General features: G+C 34.4%; 1 protein-coding gene across 2 annotated transcripts in view; it reads left to right on the top strand.

Moving 5' to 3' along the window:
* The window catches only part of PDE3B (phosphodiesterase 3B), a 95,559-nt gene extending 77,003 nt beyond the window's left edge, over window positions 1–18,556 (top strand). Inside the window, exons 5-16 of one of the 2 annotated variants that reach the window (XM_049819841.1) lie at window positions 244–350; window positions 2,650–2,860; window positions 3,413–3,486; window positions 4,010–4,113; window positions 4,893–5,027; window positions 7,151–7,262; window positions 7,906–8,019; window positions 10,645–10,844; window positions 12,666–12,869; window positions 13,276–13,437; window positions 15,966–16,215; window positions 16,558–18,556. In XM_049819841.1, the coding sequence (XP_049675798.1) occupies window positions 244–350; window positions 2,650–2,860; window positions 3,413–3,486; window positions 4,010–4,113; window positions 4,893–5,027; window positions 7,151–7,262; window positions 7,906–8,019; window positions 10,645–10,844; window positions 12,666–12,869; window positions 13,276–13,437; window positions 15,966–16,215; window positions 16,558–16,784 (1,900 nt within the window). In that variant the 3' untranslated portion in view covers window positions 16,785–18,556. Of the gene's footprint in view, window positions 1–243; window positions 351–2,649; window positions 2,861–3,412; window positions 3,487–4,009; window positions 4,114–4,892; window positions 5,028–7,150; window positions 7,263–7,905; window positions 8,020–10,644; window positions 10,845–12,665; window positions 12,870–13,275; window positions 13,438–13,724; window positions 14,802–15,965; window positions 16,216–16,557 lie in introns of those variants that run through there. The other variant, XM_049819842.1, reaches the window with a different exon arrangement.
* Window positions 18,557–18,936: the final 380 nt, after the last annotated feature.

Below are 18,936 nucleotides of genomic sequence, written 5' to 3'. Positions count from 1 at the left end.
GTGTCATTTTAGGACTACATAAAGTTTTCTGTTGCTTTCACCTAGTACCCAGCTTTTTTTATTCCGTATAATTGACACATAGTGTCTACCTGATCTTGAATTAGACTTCTTTCTAGTATTCTCTTTTTCTTCAATGGTAGTGGACCTGTAGCAGATCAGTCTGGCCATTTTATAAGCATTTTGTTTAATAAAAATGGAAGACAAGGTAGGAAAGAAAAAAAATTCTTACTGTTTTATTTTCAGCCAAGGATCTCATTCAAATGGGTCTTTTGGGGCAAACTTGCTGACAATACCAAAACAAAGATCATCTTCTATGACATTGACTCATCATATAGGTCCCAGACGAGCAGGTAAGATCGTGCAATTTGTATAGCTTAGTGGCAGGATGTCAAGGTAGTAGCTAGTACATCAATTGGTTTTTTTCATGTAAATGTAGTACTAAAATAATATCAGCATGTTGCATATATTTAAAAATATTTTTTTAATCTGCTTCTGAGAATACTCAAAATTACAGTTAACATCAACTTTGTAGAAATCTCAACTATTTACCTAATGCTATGTAGCTGCAAAATGTTATAATGTTCAGTATGGCTGGTACCTATTGAAAATTGCAACATTCATATACATTAATAAGGGACTTTTTTTTTTTTAGTAATTATGTTTTTTGTAATGGAACAGTGTCACTTAGAAATTTCTAAATACCTGATAGCCATCTGAGATGAATATTTAAACAAATTTTGGAGGGAGTTGGAGTAGATTTTTTTCTACCACTGTCAGTGTAATAAGCTAGTAGATACTGTAACAGCAGTGCTGAAATACTGTGTATATCAGTATTTCAGAGATTATAACTGGTCTGTTTGCCCATATTAAGTGAAAACTTGAAAACTACTTTTGAAATTTCTGTCTATTCATTTTAGCATGATTTAAAAGTAACAACCTGTCTAATAATTTTGTTTTATAAAACGTTAAATATGTGGTTTGGATTGAGAAAGATGAATGCACTTTTATATTTATTTAATTAAAAAAAAACAACCCAAAACGAAACAAACTCACCAGTTCTTTCTGTATTACTGTTGGCTTGATTGTTTCTCTTTCACTCTTCTAAACACAAGAAACATGGAAACTCAGGCCAGATTTGCATGTAAACACATTGTTGCACATTCTCAATGGTTCTATCTTCATAAAAAGCTGGGCTGCCTTCTGCACTTTTCTACTTTGAATCTTGCAGAAAATACAGAGTGCAATGATATACATTAAAACCTGTTGAATGTGTACATGTAAAAAGGATGAAATTAAGTAACCAACGTTAGGGTATTCATTTGTTTTAGTTCTAGTTGCTTCTCAACTTTCCAGATCTTTCTTTGCAGCAGTGAAGTGACATTTGCTTTCTAAAACTTCTGTCTCTGCACCTAGCAATGTGGACTTTGAAAAATCTTGTCTTTTACTTTAACAAAATGTATTTACATACTACTTTTTGGGTATGTGAGTCAAGTCAGTGTAGCCCGTGACACTGTTGGAAGTGTGTAATCTATGCATTCCACACTTAAGGGCAATACTGTATATTCTCTTAGTAATTTGTTATCAGGCACTGTACAGTCATAAAACCTATGATGGAGTTTTTGCTTCGTAGTTTGCAGCAGAATAAGTGATTCAGCTTTGGAAAGTCCATAGAATACCTCATTATTTTGCTCATGGGCACTTTATTCTTTTAATAAAAATATGTTTACAATAGCTGTAACTTACTTCAGGCACTTGTAGAAAACCTGTTGTTTGTATATTTTCACAAAAGAAATAAATGATGCTTTGGCTTAATGCAAAATTTTGTTGTAAACTCAGGTTAGGCACAGAGTAGCCAAAGTCTGGATTTCCCAGCTTGCTTTCCTAGGTTTCACGGACAGAAACCTGAAGTAAACCCTAGCTTACTGTTGGAACAGGAATGGGGAACTTCATGGACCTAAGGAAGATCGAATTTTGTTGTCTGTTTGGTTTTTATCTCTAATTACCCATGAGCAGACTTTAGATCCCCCCACACCCCAACGGCTTATTAGGCAGATTTAGATAGATTATCATGCCAATTAAAAAAACGTACATCACTGTCAAAAAAGGCCAGTATTTGCCCACTTCAATCCCTCACTTCAAAAAAATGATTACAACAGTTTGGTTTTTTACTTTGTCTTTAAAAATGTCTCAAGCATATTTTTTCTTTATTGCAAAACAATGAGGTAAAACATTTTTATCTAGGTCAGTTACCAATGCTGAATTGTGTTTGATTTTTTTTTTTTTTTTTTTTTTTTCTGGAAAATTTAAAAAGCAATTCTGAATCAGAAAGGAATATGAAAAGTTTCAGCTACTGTTTAAATTTTGCCAAAGCTAAAAACCAAACCAAACCTTTGAAAGCCAGATGTTATAACATATTACACAGTTTGCCCATTCAGATGTGTAGCCTAGACTGCAGCAGAGTTGTAGATCTCAAAACCTGGAATAGATCTAGCTACTTTATATGTGTTTAACAATGTGAACTATACACCGTGTTTTGAAAACTTGCACATTCTTTACAATTTATAAAGGTTCTTGTAGTTTAATTTCAGTCTTTCTAAACAGTAATGGTTTTATTGTAATCTGAACCCCATGTAATGTTTGTTTTGGAAGGTGCTTCTCCTGGCCTGAGTCCTGTGGGTTCACCTAGTCATGGATCTGTCTCCAGTGGGGCTTTCAGCAGCTGGTCACCTGTAGAATTTCCTGATACTGCTGATTTTCTTACAAAACCAAGCATTAATATACATAAGCCTCCAGGACACACATTTAGTTCTCCAGATTTTCAGCAGCAAGTTAAAACATCTGTAGGTTATATGTGTAGCAGGTACTGTAAACTCTGTGACGTTTTTAGTATGCGCTGAATATGCGTTGAAAAGAATATAATTAAAATGAAAAAATATAACAAGACCTGTACATCTACTAGTATTGAAAAAAAGGCATAGGATCTCATAATAATCTGTAACCGTATTATCCGGAGAGACTAAAGAATGCTGTATGTATGCCATTGATCTAAAATGGCTCATCCTTGTAAGCAGCAGTTATTGTAGAGTAATGGTATTTTATAGATTTTTAGAAAAGGAGGACTTCCTACCTGGGAATTGAATTCTGTATTTCTGAATAGTTTCTAAATAATTAGCTCTACTTTATTAATTCATAGAGGTGAGTCCAGGGGACATGATGGTTGATTATTTTCTAAGTACGGACTAAATCTCTGTGTGCCAAATTTAGGAGAAAATACTAAGGTCCTTGGTGGAGGAACCTTCAAAAGCATGCCTTTTTAAGAAAAGTAATTTGCAGATATTTTTCAGTACAACACAGCAGTAGCAAAAGAAGAAAATTACTTAATATTGTAAATATTTTTCATGTATTCTGTAAGCTGTGGACATCAGATACTCAAGCCTGTTCCAACACCAGAACCAGAAATTGCAGAATATAAAGACAGAAAATCAGGTGGGATTTCAAAATAGATTAATATTTGATATAAACATCCTTTTTTTTTTAAGCCAATTAAATTAAAATTTTTATATTTTTACATGAAATTTTTCCTATACTTTAAGTAACTCATATGCACATATTTTATTTTAGCTTGTGACTTAGGATAATCAAGATAAACTAACATATTGCCTGCCTCAGAGTAAGGATTTTATAATAGGCTTCCACTGATAGCTTTATAGTTCTGTACTCCATATATCAAACAATTTCTCTGCCATCTCAGCTAAACTAATCACTGAACCGATTTTTGCAAGTAAAAAGTTATGCTTCTAGCTTTTCTCAATCTTGAAAGAGGTTTTGTCTAATAAATTTTGTCCTTTACAACCTTTTTGTTGCTAAATTCTTAAATAAAAATGGTTTAGGAACAACCTGTTACTTATATTTCTGTGAAGTATCTGTATGATCAGTTTGAGAATTATTAGACAGCAGTAATTTACAAATAAATTATTGATATGGTATTTATGTATGTATTTTCTTTAAGGTGAAATTGGAAGTGCTAGTGTTTCAAAAGAATCTTTCCACCATACGGAGAAGAAAAAAGATGAAAGGAAGGAAATGATCAATCAAACACAAAATAATCTGCTTGTAAGCATGTAATTGAAAAAAAAACTTGCAATAACTTTTATCAATACAGTATTTCTTTAGCATTTCTAACATGCTGTAAAGAGGTCTGCATTGCTAAGAATTGTAATTTCTGAAGGGAAATGTTGCATCAGTGGAATTCAAATTTTCATTTAACAATTGTGTATTTCCAACTTGCATAAATTTCACTAGCAAATGACAAGAAAGATGGTGATTGTATTAATTTTTTTGTTGACCAAAATGAATTTGTGTAGTTTTAATGTTGATAGTATGCTCCAACAGTTTGACTAGTATTTTCTCCTGGCAGTTTATGACAGATGTGGCAGTTTCAGTGAGACTTACAAATGAATGTTCATGCAGTGCAATGTATTGGAAGTGCAGGGAGACAAATGGTTTAAGCTTTACTAACATTTTGGGTTTATACATCAATTTTTTTAAAGCTTGTTTAATTAATGAACTGTTAAAGGTCAGTAAATATTTTGTTAGCCTATGAATATTTTTCCGTTGTTTTATTAACTCATCTTGTTTAAAAAGAAATAAGAATGAAAATTTAGCACCATCTCAGAAAGCCCTGGAATCTGCTACCCCAAAATATGAAAAGTCAAGCCCTTAACTGTGATATTTGTACTATTGATTTATGATTATCTCATAGCCATATTTACATCACCATTCAATAAGTTCAATAAAGATTTATCATTTTCTTGGGTTTTTTTGCCAATACAACTGACAAATTAGTTTTCATTGTTATTTTAGAGATGATAAAGTATCTGACTCTCATACAGGTAGAGCAGAGTCCTACATTAGAAACAATGTTATTAGACCATGATTCACTGATGGAGAAGATGAACAATTGGAATTTCCAAATTTTTGACCTTGTACAAGAAATGGGAGATCAGTCTGGAAGGATCCTTAGCCAGGTTTGTTGTCTTTTATTATATGAGGGAGGGTGTGTAAAGCTGTTGTGCTTTATATATTTTATTTAAACTGTGATGAAGTTTTGCAGTCAACGTATTTATGAATGCTAACTTGAAAAGTAGAAATATCATTTCTCATGTACTCCATTTCATTTTAAACCATAAAAAGTGATCAATCTATAGACAACTTGCTCCAAATTTTATCAATTTTACTCTCAATGTAAAAATAGGTTAGATTCACACTTACTAGGTTTCATAGTAATATGTCATTTCCTATGAAAAATTGTCTCCTGCTTTTAGAATTAACTACCTTGTTTGTCAACCATTTCTTTTTTCTTTATTTCAGTAAAATATTTCTGCCAGAGCTACACCTGTGGGGGAAGAGAAGTGATCTTTTAGGCAGTCTTTTGCCTCTTGATCCTACAAACAATGGGATTTTTTTTCCATGCTGCTTTCTGCATGTAGTATCCCTTTTATCTCTTTCTGACTTATTACTAAGCTCTTTTGTGCAGTTTTATGTTGTGCTGAAGCCAATCTACTGGCAGGTGCAAACGTATGATCCTGTTTGCTCTTCCCCAGCCTCTCCCATTCATCAACGTCATCTGGAAGCTTCTGTTTCTTTCTTTATACTGGATTTAGCAATCATGGAGCTATAGTATGAGCTGGATTTGCTTCTGATCTGACCTCAAAATATTTTTATTGCCAGTACCTTAGTTTCCTACCCTGGAGTAGAATGCTTGTTACTCTTGTTCACGGGTAGTGTCAGGAGCAATCAGCTGGAGGGAAGGAAACAGGTTAGAAGTACTCAGGTGCAGTTGGAACCATAGGCCTGCACCTATACTGAAGACAGGAAAAAACAATGGGGATAATTTCATTTTTGTCATTACACACTGCCTTTTCTTTCATAATACACAGTACTCTGGGTATGGTTTTAAATCTTCCATTAGTCTTGTTTGATCAAATGTTTTCAGGTCTTTTGTCACCTCAGTTAGCAACAACTGTTAAGGTACAGACTGCAATGCCATAATCCACTTCTGAGTGGTGTTTTTACTGTAGTATACTAGTACTCTGTGATTCACATTAGCTTGCAGTTCATCTGTGTGCAGTCTAGGGGATAGTTCAAACCTGTAAGTACTTAAGTGTGCAGGTTTATACTTAACTCTACCAGAATTTCTGTATCAGTTCTTCCCGATACTGTATGTATGTGTACTACTTGTCCTTCTCCTCCTCCCACCCCAGTCATTTTGTCTGTTGTGCTGTAAGCATCTGATACATACTTAAGAGTCAATTAAAAACTGTATTTTACCATCATAAGTTGTAAGGTTCTCAGACTGGGTATGTGTAAGGGGAATAGTTGGGGTAGGTAGAAGGAAGGATGTCCTCTCATTTTGCTCCCATATTCCTTTGAGCACCTCCCACATTTTAGAATGTATTCTTTCTCGCAAGTGTCTGGGAAAGAAGTGACAAAAATGAGTAGCAGTGACTTGTTTTGAAAAGCTTTCTTAATATTTTCAGTCTTGGGTGTATTAAGTCTTTGTAGTCACTAAGCTCTACTTGTAAAACATAATATATTTGCACAGTATATACATGTGTGGGTGTTCTGAGTACATTTTTGAAATATTTTTTCATTTACCAGCTAGCTTTGTTAAAAATAGCCAAGATAAGTTACAATGAATAAAAGAAATAGGATGTCTTCGCCAAAGTCTCAGAAATAGTATTTTTTTTATATTAATGGCTCTGCTACTATAGTTAACTAATTTGAAATTTTGAATAACAAGTAAGAATATAGTTTTCTTCTTTTTAGGTCATTAATGGAATAAAGCATGAGTTCTTTAACATTATGAAAATTTTGGAGAATATTATTAAAAAAATCAGTTGTGCATAGAATTTATCAGTAAAGAAATAAAAGCTTTTATTATTCTGTATTTTAGAGGATGGTAAAAATCCACATTTTTGTGCTAAAAAATCATTAAACATATCTCTCTGACCATAGCTTTCAGATAATCTTTAATGGAATTTCAGTAACTTCCATCTCCATCAGCAAGCAATATTTTAAAAACAGGAATATTTTTAAAGTTGAAAAAGACTATGCTTAGGTACTAAAATTCATTTTAATATGTATTTAGGTAACTTATACCTTGTTTCAAGACACTGGTTTGTTTGAAATTTTCAAAATCCCAACTCAAGAATTCATGAATTACTTCTGTGCACTAGAAAATGGCTACCGAGATATTCCCTGTAAGTACTATCCAATTACATAAGTTTTTCTTTTGTATTAGTGTATCTCCTTTAGTGTGTGTATTAGTTTAAAGTTTAATACAGAGGTAGACAATGTCTGAAATTAGTATATTTTTAATTAATACATTTGTCAGAATTTAGAAGTGATTTAATGAATTGCAGCTAAAAATTGGTGGACTCCAAAACTGAATTTGTTAATATGTAGGTTGACTATAATCTTAAAGAATTTGAATGAGTAATTGAATCAAACATACTGAAGTCAATGGAAGAATATTTGCTGATGTAACAAAAATTTGGTTTAGGCCTGTAATAGAATAATAAGAAATGATAGAATTTTGACAGTAATTATTCATCTTGCTGTTTAGGGCAGACAAATTTATTGGAAAACAAAAGAAAACAAAAAAATGACCCCTGTGTTGTCCCCACCCTCCCTCCCATCTATTCTGTGTCACAGATGTTTGAACCAACCCAGGTGCTTGTAGGTATCAGATTGGAAGCAAGGCTAGTGGCTCACCATTGCTGATTTAAAAGGCTATTTAATCCCTTCCTGACTCTCAGCTAGGATGAAGTATGCTTAGAGGATGTTTGTTCCTTTTGATTATATTTCAGATAATACTTTCAATTATATTTTGATAACTTTCAGATCACAATCGTATACATGCCACAGATGTTCTTCATGCAGTATGGTATCTGACAACACGGCCCATTCCTGGATTTCAGCAAATTCATAACGAGCATATAATGGAAAGTGATATGGGTATGGATTCACACAGGTTATTTTTTACTTTTGCTGTAAGAAAGTTTTAATGAAACTATATTAGGTAAAACAAATTACTCTGGAAGAAAATATCTAATTATTCTTATCACTCAAATATTTTTTCTGTATTTTAATATAAGCCAGTAGGAATACCACAATGTTAGTACATGCCATTAAGAAATATGCAGTAGATTTTTAGAAAAATTATTAGATGAATAGCATTTAGTTTGTTAGCTAAGAATACCGGTTCACTTAATAAATTTTCTATGCTGAATGAAACCTCTGTATACTGCTACAATCAACGTATTTTTAGCATTTGAAATACATTAGACTAATATTTCTTAACTTTATTGGGAAATTAAATAGAACAAAAAAAAATACCAAAGTCAAAGTATTTAACTTAATTGAAGTTCTCCCTAATGGTTTTAATGTAAAGATTAGTATTTCAGGATTTTGTATTAGATATCACGTGCAGACATTCAGGCATTGAAGTGACTACCCTAACAGTAACTGCATAAAAGCATCCCTGAAAGAGAAATAAAGTCTTCAAATTCAAATTTTGTATGACGTTAGTTCTAATGAAGCTTGGGTTTGTGTTGTCTGCGACTTAATGGAATTAACTTTTAAATTTGTAGTTTTTACTAAAATATATGCTGTAAGTAAAGTATAATTTTTCTAAATATAAACCTTTATACTAAAATATATGTATTTAAGAAAAATAAAATGGGGAAATCAAGCACTCTCTAAGAACTCTGTCTTAGATGGGCAGTAAAACAAGACAAGATGCAAATTGTGGCTTTTAAAAGGCTGTAATTTTAAGAAGCAATTTGTTCTGTACAGTTCACATCATACAGTATATGTTATTTCTTCCTTACTAATTAGCCCCTCTGCTGGCACCTTTCTCTTTTACCAAGTTTGTCAACATCCACTGATTATACCCTATTGCATTTTCTTTCTCTAAGTGTTAAAAGAGTTGGGACTGGAGACTTGACTGGAGGAAAGAAAAATGATAAAAATCCTTTTGTTTCCCTTTACAAAAAAAGTAAAATTAAAATAAGAAATTTTAGTTTTATTGCTTTGGAACTCTTCCAGTATAAAAGTTAGTAGGATTTTTAATCCTCGCTTATTCTATTAGGGCAAAAGAGCCCCTTTTTATTATGCAATGATGAAATAAGTGCTATTGCTTTTTTTTTTTTTTTTTTTTTTTTTTTAAAGTAGTGACTTTGTCCAGGGGAAAGAGGAGAATAAAACTGTGAATCTCCTTATCATGCAAGTATTTCTAACTTAATGGTTTAGTTCCTTTTGCAGTAGTTTCCACTCTCCCCTGAGCTTTTCCTATAGGCCTGCAAGTCCAAGAAATGGGCCACGTATAGAATTACTAAGGGAGATGCTGATTGATCCTTTCCTGGCCTTATTGAGGTTGGAGAGAAACTGTAGAATGCTCTTTTAGTACTGTCATTTTAAGAAGGGAATGAAATTCCAGGTCTGCATAACAGCAGGAGGTCTTTAGCAGCATGACAGTAAGGGGAAGGCATAAGAAGTGGCAGAGGCCTTAACAGTAATGTGTAACCATCGGTATCCATGTGGATTTTCCAAGATCTGTAGTTTGGACTCTGAGATGTACATTTCTGCTGGTTTTCTCCTTCTCTTCATTCCCTCCCATGGAACAAATACCTAAAAGTGCATTTTAAGAATTAAAAGCTTAGATTGTTATGGTTGCTTTCTAATCTAAATGGCAACTCTACTGCAATCAAGAGACATAGACTAGATGGCCAGTGTCCCTTGTTGCCCTAGATTGCCTTCTGTGCTTGCTGAAACATTCCTCTGAACAGCCTTCTACAGCACAAGTGAACTGTAGCTGCAAAGAGGTGACTTCCTCTGTTTTATGTCTTCTAAGGCACCATACGGTTTCAAGGACCAAAGCAAATCTTTTATTCCTTCCTCCCCTTTTCTGATGAGGGCAGCAAGTGTGGATATCTGCCCCATACATATTCCCCAAAGTGTAAAGCCTACATTTCTTTTTCTAAAATTGCATGGCAAGAGTGAGCTCTGATTGCGGAGAATTAAAAATACTTCTTTTTCTTGATTATGACTGTTCAAAGTTCTGAAAGTCTCCTTTATTTGTGTGAATGATAGTTACCCCTCAGCATTATAATGGGAAATCTTGTCTGAAAAAATGGATCCTGAGGTATATCTGCATGTAGTACTAGGGAAAGGGTTGGTTTTAGAATAGGAACATTCAGCTTTCCAGTTTTGGCACACTTCTTGCCGGCTCCACAATGTCCTGTAGGATTTTGCCCTCCTTGCGTAATGTCATGAAACAGCTGAAACTTTTTATGTATTTGTAAGACTACATGTACCCTTCTGGACAACCTGTGTGGCCATGATGAATTTACGACTTACTGGCATTTCAACTTTTCTTCAAAATTGCTGGTTTATCTATAAACAATAGTATGACTTTTTTTAAAAAAGTATAAGTCTTTCTTTGCCAATTATTCAGCTCCACAATTACAAGGATAATTATATTTAAGATTATTTTCACAATAGTATATGGCTGAGTCATTTAAAATGTATTAAAAATATGAATGAAATAATATTTTATGTTTGTATTTTCAATTTTCTTAGATGAAGGCAGTCGTATTGCCCCTGTTAGAGTCAGCTATATTTCTTCAAAAAGTTGTTCTATTGCTGATGACAGTTATGGTTGTCTGGCATCAAACATTCCTGCTTTGGAATTGATGGCTTTATATGTAGCAGCTGCCATGCACGATTATGATCATCCTGGTCGTACAAATGCTTTTCTAGTGGCTACAAATGCACCTCAGGTAAGAAATTATTTAACCAGAAAATTATTTGTCTGTATCTGAAATCAGAATAATGAAAAATTTTCTCTTCTATATCCCTGCTGTAGCCAGTTTAGGATCATTTGCCCAATTTAAGAAACAAGGAAATTAATTTATACTTAACATGTGTAGTACTTTTTTTCTTTCTGATAAATTCCAATGTGTTTTGTATGTATTGGTTGTGTATGTGTGTAAAAATAATTTTCAATTTACAAAATTGAAAATAATTACATAAATCAATGCAGGTAAGAGTAAAAGATTATTTCATACAGAGCTGGCCCTAGGACTGTCTAAGCAGCTAATTCATGGATATCTTACATTTTGGGAGACCTCTGAAATCATAGTGGTATCAGCAATTACCATAAAAAAAACATGTTTCTCTAATAGTCCAATTAACTGCATCACCTAGTCTTTGTATTTCTAATTAGTCCTGTACGGTAAATAGCCATTACCTTTAAGGGAGTATGAGTAAAATAAGAAGAAAATGGTAAGGCATCCTTGCTTTTATGTCCCATATTCAACTTTGTTGTTAGAACAGAGAGTAGAAAGAAAGGAGATGCTATGCTCTTCAGGGTCTAAAAGGCTAAGACAAAATAGGTAAAGGAGAGTAAAGCTAAACAAAATAGCAGATAGGAAAAAAAAAAGGTGGGGCAGGGAAGAATTGGAAGGAAAAGCATGGAAGAAAAGATGCCTAAACTGCATGGTGAAACAGTTTTATCTGAGGAGTGGAATATTATCTGGGGAAGAATATTTATGATGGCTATTTGGATCGCTCTTAATAAGTCAGAGACAAGAAACTTAAATAATAACAACAACATCAACAACAACAATAATAATAGTAAGTCAGAAACCAATACAGCTTGTCAGGAGATGGATACTTTAAAAGTGAACTTTCCAGTCTTCAACAATTCCGTGTTGCAAAAAAAGTTTAGGATATAGGCAGTTATGTATGTCTGCTGAAAGCAGTATACAAGGAAGAATAAAAACAAACAACACAGACATTCATCTCCAATTTTCAAAAATACACATGTTCATTTTGTTAATGATCTTTTCCTTTCCTCAAAGCATAAAGATTACTTTTGTAGTTTTCTAAATAATTTTTTCAGGTCCTATTTATTCTATATTCAAGTATTTTCTAGGATGTTTTGTATAAACACGGAAGCTGTGAGTAAAATCTAGTACTATTTTAATATTTTAATTAACTCATTTGCAGTTAAAATGTATTCATCAGCATTAAACATAGCACATTGAAAACTAGTGATAGTCCACACCATTTTGCGTTAACCACAGTTCCCATATGCTTTGGAGTTCTTTTTGTGTTTTTTTTTAAACAATACTGGAATTAAAAGCATATACATAGATCTGGGGTGTGGTTTGGTTTGTTTGGTTGGGTTTTTTATGTCAGTGTGTGTGCTCCACACATACATGATAAGGGTCTGAAGTCTACGTTTTAAGTGGTTTGTGTATGTGTGCCTACAGTGTGAATGTAGATGTCAGTAAGACATCATTAAGGACTTTCAAGGAAAGAAAAAGCTTTGCTAATTCTTTGGGGTTTTTTTTCTCATCTGCCATTTTTGTTTCACTTTAACCTTCAAAACTAGAAGGCAAAGCATCATTTCCAATGGTTGGGTTTTTGTGGGTTTTTTCTTTTCTTTTTTTTTAATTATGTCTTGTTTCTGACTAGCCCTTAAGTTTCAGAATATTTAATTATAATTTTAAATCTTTGCTCTGGCATTTATGAGTCTCTGTCTCTCTCTCTTTTTTTTCTTTTTTCTTTTTTTTTTTTTTTTTTTTTTTTTGTAGGCTGTTCTCTACAATGACAGATCGGTCTTAGAAAATCACCACGCTGCTTCTGCCTGGAATCTTTTCTTATCACAACCAGAATACAACTTTTTATCAAATCTTGATCATGTAGAATTCAAGCGTTTTCGTTTCTTAGTGATTGAAGCAATCCTTGCCACAGATCTCAAGAAGCATTTTGATTTCCTTGCAGAATTTAATGCCAAGGTTTGTTACATTTTAGTTTCTGCACTGAGCTTGTCTTGATATACTGATGTTAATGTTGCTACTCAGTAGTTGTTAGTATTAATAACTTGCATCTAAAGTTTTATGTTATTTAAATTTAGGTTACAAAAAAAAGCACATAGAGTGTTTCCTTTGTACAAACCAATTGTAGATTGTTTTGTAGACTGCCTAATAAGCCTAGCAGATGTTACTCAGGGACCCACAGGAGAACATGATCATATCTCACATATCCATCTTCTGAGAGATAATAAATGACTTTTTTTTACTATATAAAACAAAAAAAGATATAGAAAAATTATTGCAAGTGTCTGTTGTGCAAAGCTTGAAAAAAAACAACCCCATTGATGAGTTTTAACTTAATTTTTAAAAATGTACATGCTCAATCCAGGTCAATGATATCAACAGTCATGGTATAGAATGGAGCAATGAAAATGATCGCCTACTGGCCTGTCAAATATGCATCAAACTGGCAGATATTAATGGCCCAGCAAAAGTTAGAGAGCTGCATCTGAAATGGACAGAAGGCATTGTTAATGAATTTTATGAACAGGTGGGTACAGAAAGTGTAATTTACTCTTTTTTTAATGACAGGCAGATGATCAGTTCTTTGCATTAGCAAATGTATAACTAAATTAAACATTATTCCTTGTGTTAAATCTTCAAGTAAGGTATTTCAATCTTCTCTTTCTGAATACTGAAAATTTATTTTCATAGGTAGGATACTAACATAATTTCTTACTTTTTATCAATTGTGTTAGAAGCTTGAAAACAAGCTCCCTGCCAATGTTGTCCATTTTTCAGATATTATTTTATTTTATTTGGGGTTTTTTTTCATAGGATGAAGCTGATTAAACCAAAATAACTTCTTCCACTTTGGGAAGTTAAGTTCACTGGTATGCTTCCAGGCTAACTCTTAGTGCAAAGACAGAAGATATTTCAAAACTTTCAAAATTAAATATTAAAAATACACAGTGGTAACTAACAGTATTAAAATGGAAATAAGATTTTTACAGTGGAACCTTGATAAATAATCCTATCAAGATTAACTGGAAAAAAGCCTGAAAATTTGTGGCCTATGTTTACATTTACAACTTCTGTAAGACCCCAAAATATATTCTACATTTCTACTCTGTTCTTTTTCTGTAGTCAGCCTTCTGAGGAGTTAACTATTTATGAGGCAACAACCAAGGATTGAAAAATACTTTTCAAGCTAGGAAGATAAAAGTAAACAACAAAATCACTTGGGAGATTTAAGCAATAGCAATAATAATCTGAAGTGCTTACCCTTACTGTAAGACCTTACTATTCTAAGTTGCTGCTTTAGGAAAAACTTTTTTGTAAAACTATCAGCTCCACAGAAGTGCTGAGACAAGTGATTATAACTCAGAGTTCTGTAGGAGCAACTGTTCAATTTTTTTCTTCTCCAATTTATGAAATGGGAAAAAACCCCAAACCACTTTATTCTGGATGTTATAGTTCATTTCATTTTTCTATGACTTTGCGGTGAAGCCATTTACCAGAATGCCTTACTCTAGCTGATCACTTTCCCATTTTCTCTGCTCATCAGCAGCATTTGAAGTCGGAACTCTGCCTACCCTGAAGCCTGTAAAGGCCTGCCTGTAAAGGCCAAGGAATAGCAGCTACAGTAGAACTAGGTCTGCATCCATGCACAAGGGTATCTCGCAGCAAAGCTGAAGGGAGGATTATGGGTGAGATGGGTTGACCCTGGCTAAACGCCAGGTGCCCACCAAAGCCGTTCTATCACTCCCCCATCCTCAGCTGGACAGGGGAGAGAAAAATATAACAAAAAGCCTGCGGGTCAAGATAAGGACAGGAGAGATCATTCACTAATTACCGTCACGGGCAAAACAGACTCAATTGGGGAAAATTAACTCAATTTATTACAAATCACCAGAGTAAGGTAATGAGAAAATAAAACGAAATCTCAGAACACCTTCCCTCCACCCCTCACTTCTTCCCGGGCACAACTTCACTCCCGGATTTCTCCACCAAGCCCCCCCAGCGGCACAGGGGGACAGGGATGGGGTTTACGGTCATTTCATCACACATTATTTTCTGCCTCTAATCCTCCTCAGGGGGAGGGCTCATCACACTCTTCCCTTGCTCCAACGTGGGGTCCCACCCACAGGAGACAGTCCTCCATGAACTCCTCCAACGTGGGCCATTCCCATGGGCTGCAGTTCTCTTCACGAACTGCTCCAGCGTGGGTCCTTTCCATGGCGTGCAGTCCTTCAGGAGCACACTGCTCCAGCGTGGGTCCCCCACAGGGTCACAAGTCCTGCCAGAAAACCTGCTCCGTGGGCTCCTCTCTCCACAGATCCGCAGGTCCTGCCAGGAACCTGCTCCAGCGCAGGGTTCCCACGGGATCACAGCCTCCTTCGGGAACCCACCTGCTCCGGCGTGGGGTCCTCCACGGGCTGCAGGTGGAGATCTGCTCCCCCATGGACCTCCCTGGGCTGCAGGGGGACAGCCTGCCTCACCAGGGTCTTCACCACGGGCTGCAGGGGAATCTTCGCTCTGGCGCCTGGAGCATCTCCTCCTCCTCCTTCTGCACTGACCTTGGTGTCCGCAGGCTTGTTTCTCTTACATGTTCTCACTCCTCACTCCGGCGGCTGTTTCTCCCTGTCCCAATTTTTTTTTCCTTCTTAAAAATGTTATCACAGAGGCGTTACCACTATCACTGATTGGCTCGGCCTTGGCCGGCGGCGGGTCCGTCTTAGAGCCGGCTGGCATGGGCTCGCTCTCTCTCGAACACAGGGGAAGCTTCCAGCAGCTTCTTACAGAAGCCACCCCTGTAACCCCTGCCCCCGCTACCAAAACCTTGCCACACAAAACCAATACAATGGGCTATGCAAGTCTGAGCTATAATGTGTCTTTATATTAAAATGGCCTAATTACATTTTCATTCACTTAGTCTATACTGTTATTGCCTCTAGTAAAAAGATACAATGCATGTGATGTTTACTTGGTTCCTTAAAAGTAATCTTTAAAATAAAAAATTAAACTTAATTTTGTGAGTTCTGATAATTTTTTTTTTTTTTTTCATTTCTTTTTCAGGGTGATGAAGAAGCAAGTCTTGGATTACCTATAAGCCCTTTCATGGATCGTTCTTCTCCACAGCTTGCAAAACTGCAAGAATCTTTCATCACTCACATAGTTGGCCCCCTTTGTAATTCCTATAATGCAGCTGGGTTGCTTCCAGGGCAATGGGTTGATGAAGAGGAGGAGGATGCAGAAAGTACTGAAGATGATGATGGAGCACAATTAGAGAGTGATGATGATGAAATGGAAGATGATCTTATTTTAAGTAAGTTTCTGTATTTCAGTCGGCGCATATGGTTGTCATTTAATAGATTCAGGCATAGCAATGAGGGTTGAAATTGTATAGTATGAATATTGTAGATTTTGCGATTATGCTACTTCATAAATTTTACTCTTTTAATAAAATTTTTGTTAATACCAGGAGACTTGCAATTTGAAACAGAAACTCATTGATATCCTTTGCCATGTCAGTATTTAAATATTCTGAATAAGCGTCCATGGTTTTTGCTCAAATTTGCATCTCTCTTACAACGTGCCATTGGTTTTGTATGTGTACAATACAATTACTTTGAATCTCAAACAATCAAATGTGCTTATAATTTTACAGAAGCTCAAAGAAAAAAAGGTAGACGAGTATTTTGCCAGCTAATACACCATCTCAGTGAAAATCACAAAATATGGAAGAAAATGATTGAAGAGGAGGAAAAAAATAAAGCTGAAGGAGCTAAACTGCTGACTGAGATCTCATCTTTACCTCAGGCGGATGAAATTCAGGTTATTGAGGAAGCTGATGAAGAAGATGAGCGACAACTAGGAGAAGACAAGACATGCTAAGAAAACTTCAGTAGTGTCCAATATGATGATAGCCTTTTTTTTTTCCACTGTGCTGACTTTAGCCTGACACAGTTCACATAAAATTGAAAGGCCTTAATACTGTGAGAGGATTCTTTCTACTCTAGTGGAATCCCACTCCTATGCACTTTTGCCACACAAAATATGAAACTTTATTGAAATATTGAGTATTATATACCCTGATGCAAAGTTCTTTATGCCTTAGTTGGTATAAAATATCCTGATATAATGCTGCCTTGCTGAATATGGAACTCTTATTTTCCTTGAGGTACCTGAAATTTTTAAAAACATTCAGTGACTTCAATTACCAAAGTGGCAAGAACTTTATGCTAACAAGGAAAGGTGGGATGGATCCTAATATTGTCTTGAGTTGTTTATTTCATGTTGTTTTGAACATGAATGAGAAAAAGTCTGTGCCTATATGAAAACTATGTTACTGTTGCAGTGCAAGCCTGTTGTGGGGTGTCTACTTAGTGCAGTCGTGTGCTTAATGTAGTCATCTCAGAGCAACTATTCAAGGACTGTGACATAAATGCTGAATTCTGATATTTGTGGTTTAAAAAAGAAAAAAATCCAGGTGCATCTATTTCTGATGCTTTTTTATTATTGTGCATAATCTGATGTTTTATTTTTGCAGAAAATATTCAGGTTTGCAGTGGGTGTTCACGATAATTCATTGAATACAGGGCCATTATCATCTGTTGCCTTGCTGTTTTGTGGTAGAACATTAAAAACATGTTCAGCTACTTAAATTATTAATGGATTTTATTCTTTTAGTCATAATGCTATATTTCCTGCCCTTACTCAGGTTCCTGTTTAAAAACAAGTCAACCACATCATAGATTTTTATCTTGCACCAATTTCCAGTATTAAATTTTAAGAAAATATGATCGTATTTCATTTATTCTTTGTATGTAAAACTTTAGGAGAATTAAAGATTTTTTTTTTTAATAGACATAAACTACTGTTTCAAAATGGCTGGTGTATTTTTATGTGCCCCACGTCTTTTTTCCGTCATCACAAACATAGCTTATATTGCCTTCAAGTTTGATGTACATCCTGCAATATATATATGGAAAGCAGAATGTGGAAACTTTGTGTAAAGCCTAATAGTAAGATAAACATCACTGTACTATATTCCATTTTAGATTGTTGAATTTTTAAATAAGAAACTTAGACATTCCACACAAATGTATTTTTAGGAACACTGCCATTGTAGGTCTAATTTAAAAAAAAAAAAAAAAAAAAAAAAGAAGAAGGAAAAAAAGGCATAAATTAGGCTACAAGTATGTAAGCAAGCCACAAATAAAGCTAGATTTAAAAGTGCACCTTTTAGTACTAAACATTTATATGCCGGGCAGTTGAATTGAATAAAAACAAATGCATACATGTGCAAGTTGCTAAATGTATCTTAGCATACTTGTGTTTACATTTACATCAGTTGACTTGAAAAAAAAAAGGTAACATTCCTAAGATAACCTTGTGTAAATTGTATTGCACTATTTTACACAAACAAATTTTTATTCTGCTCTTTGATTGGCCAGTTTAAATAACTGAAAGGAATTTTTTTTACTTTCCACTAATAATGTTTTTGTTGATCCATTTAGAAGACCACTGAAATGTGCTTTTGCTATTTTATATATTCAGTGCCAAATGCCCCTTTGCTGCCATTATTACTATCACTGCATTTTTTGTAACACAAGCAGTGTTAAAACCAGATATTTCTGTCATTAATAAAATGTTGCACTATTGAAGCTGGCACTTATTGATCATTCACTTGTATTTTTCATTTGTTGTTCATATATTTTCCTAACATAATTTGAAGACTACAGAAATCATGCTCGTTTCAGTATGCTGTATTCTCAGCATTTATGTATTTGTATATAAAAAAATCACTTTAATACTGTTTAGTTTCATTTTGCTTTGACTGAAAAAAGATGCAAATGATCTTGTCTAAATTTAGTTATTTTACATGACAGTTTTCCATTTAGTTGCCTGTTAAAAAATTATTATTAAAAACTAATATAAAAAAGAATTAGAAGGTAAAAATAATACTTTGTCTTTTACTAAAGCATTGGCAGCATTTATATCTGGTGACAACTTTGCCAGCAACTTCAAATCTCAGGTTTACTTT

This window comes from Accipiter gentilis, chromosome 17 (genome assembly GCF_929443795.1).
Source record: "Accipiter gentilis chromosome 17, bAccGen1.1, whole genome shotgun sequence".
In the NCBI taxonomy this organism is placed as follows: domain Eukaryota; kingdom Metazoa; phylum Chordata; class Aves; order Accipitriformes; family Accipitridae; genus Astur; species Astur gentilis.
Note: the sequence above shows the minus strand (reverse complement) of the source record. Positions and strands in the feature narration are given on the sequence as shown.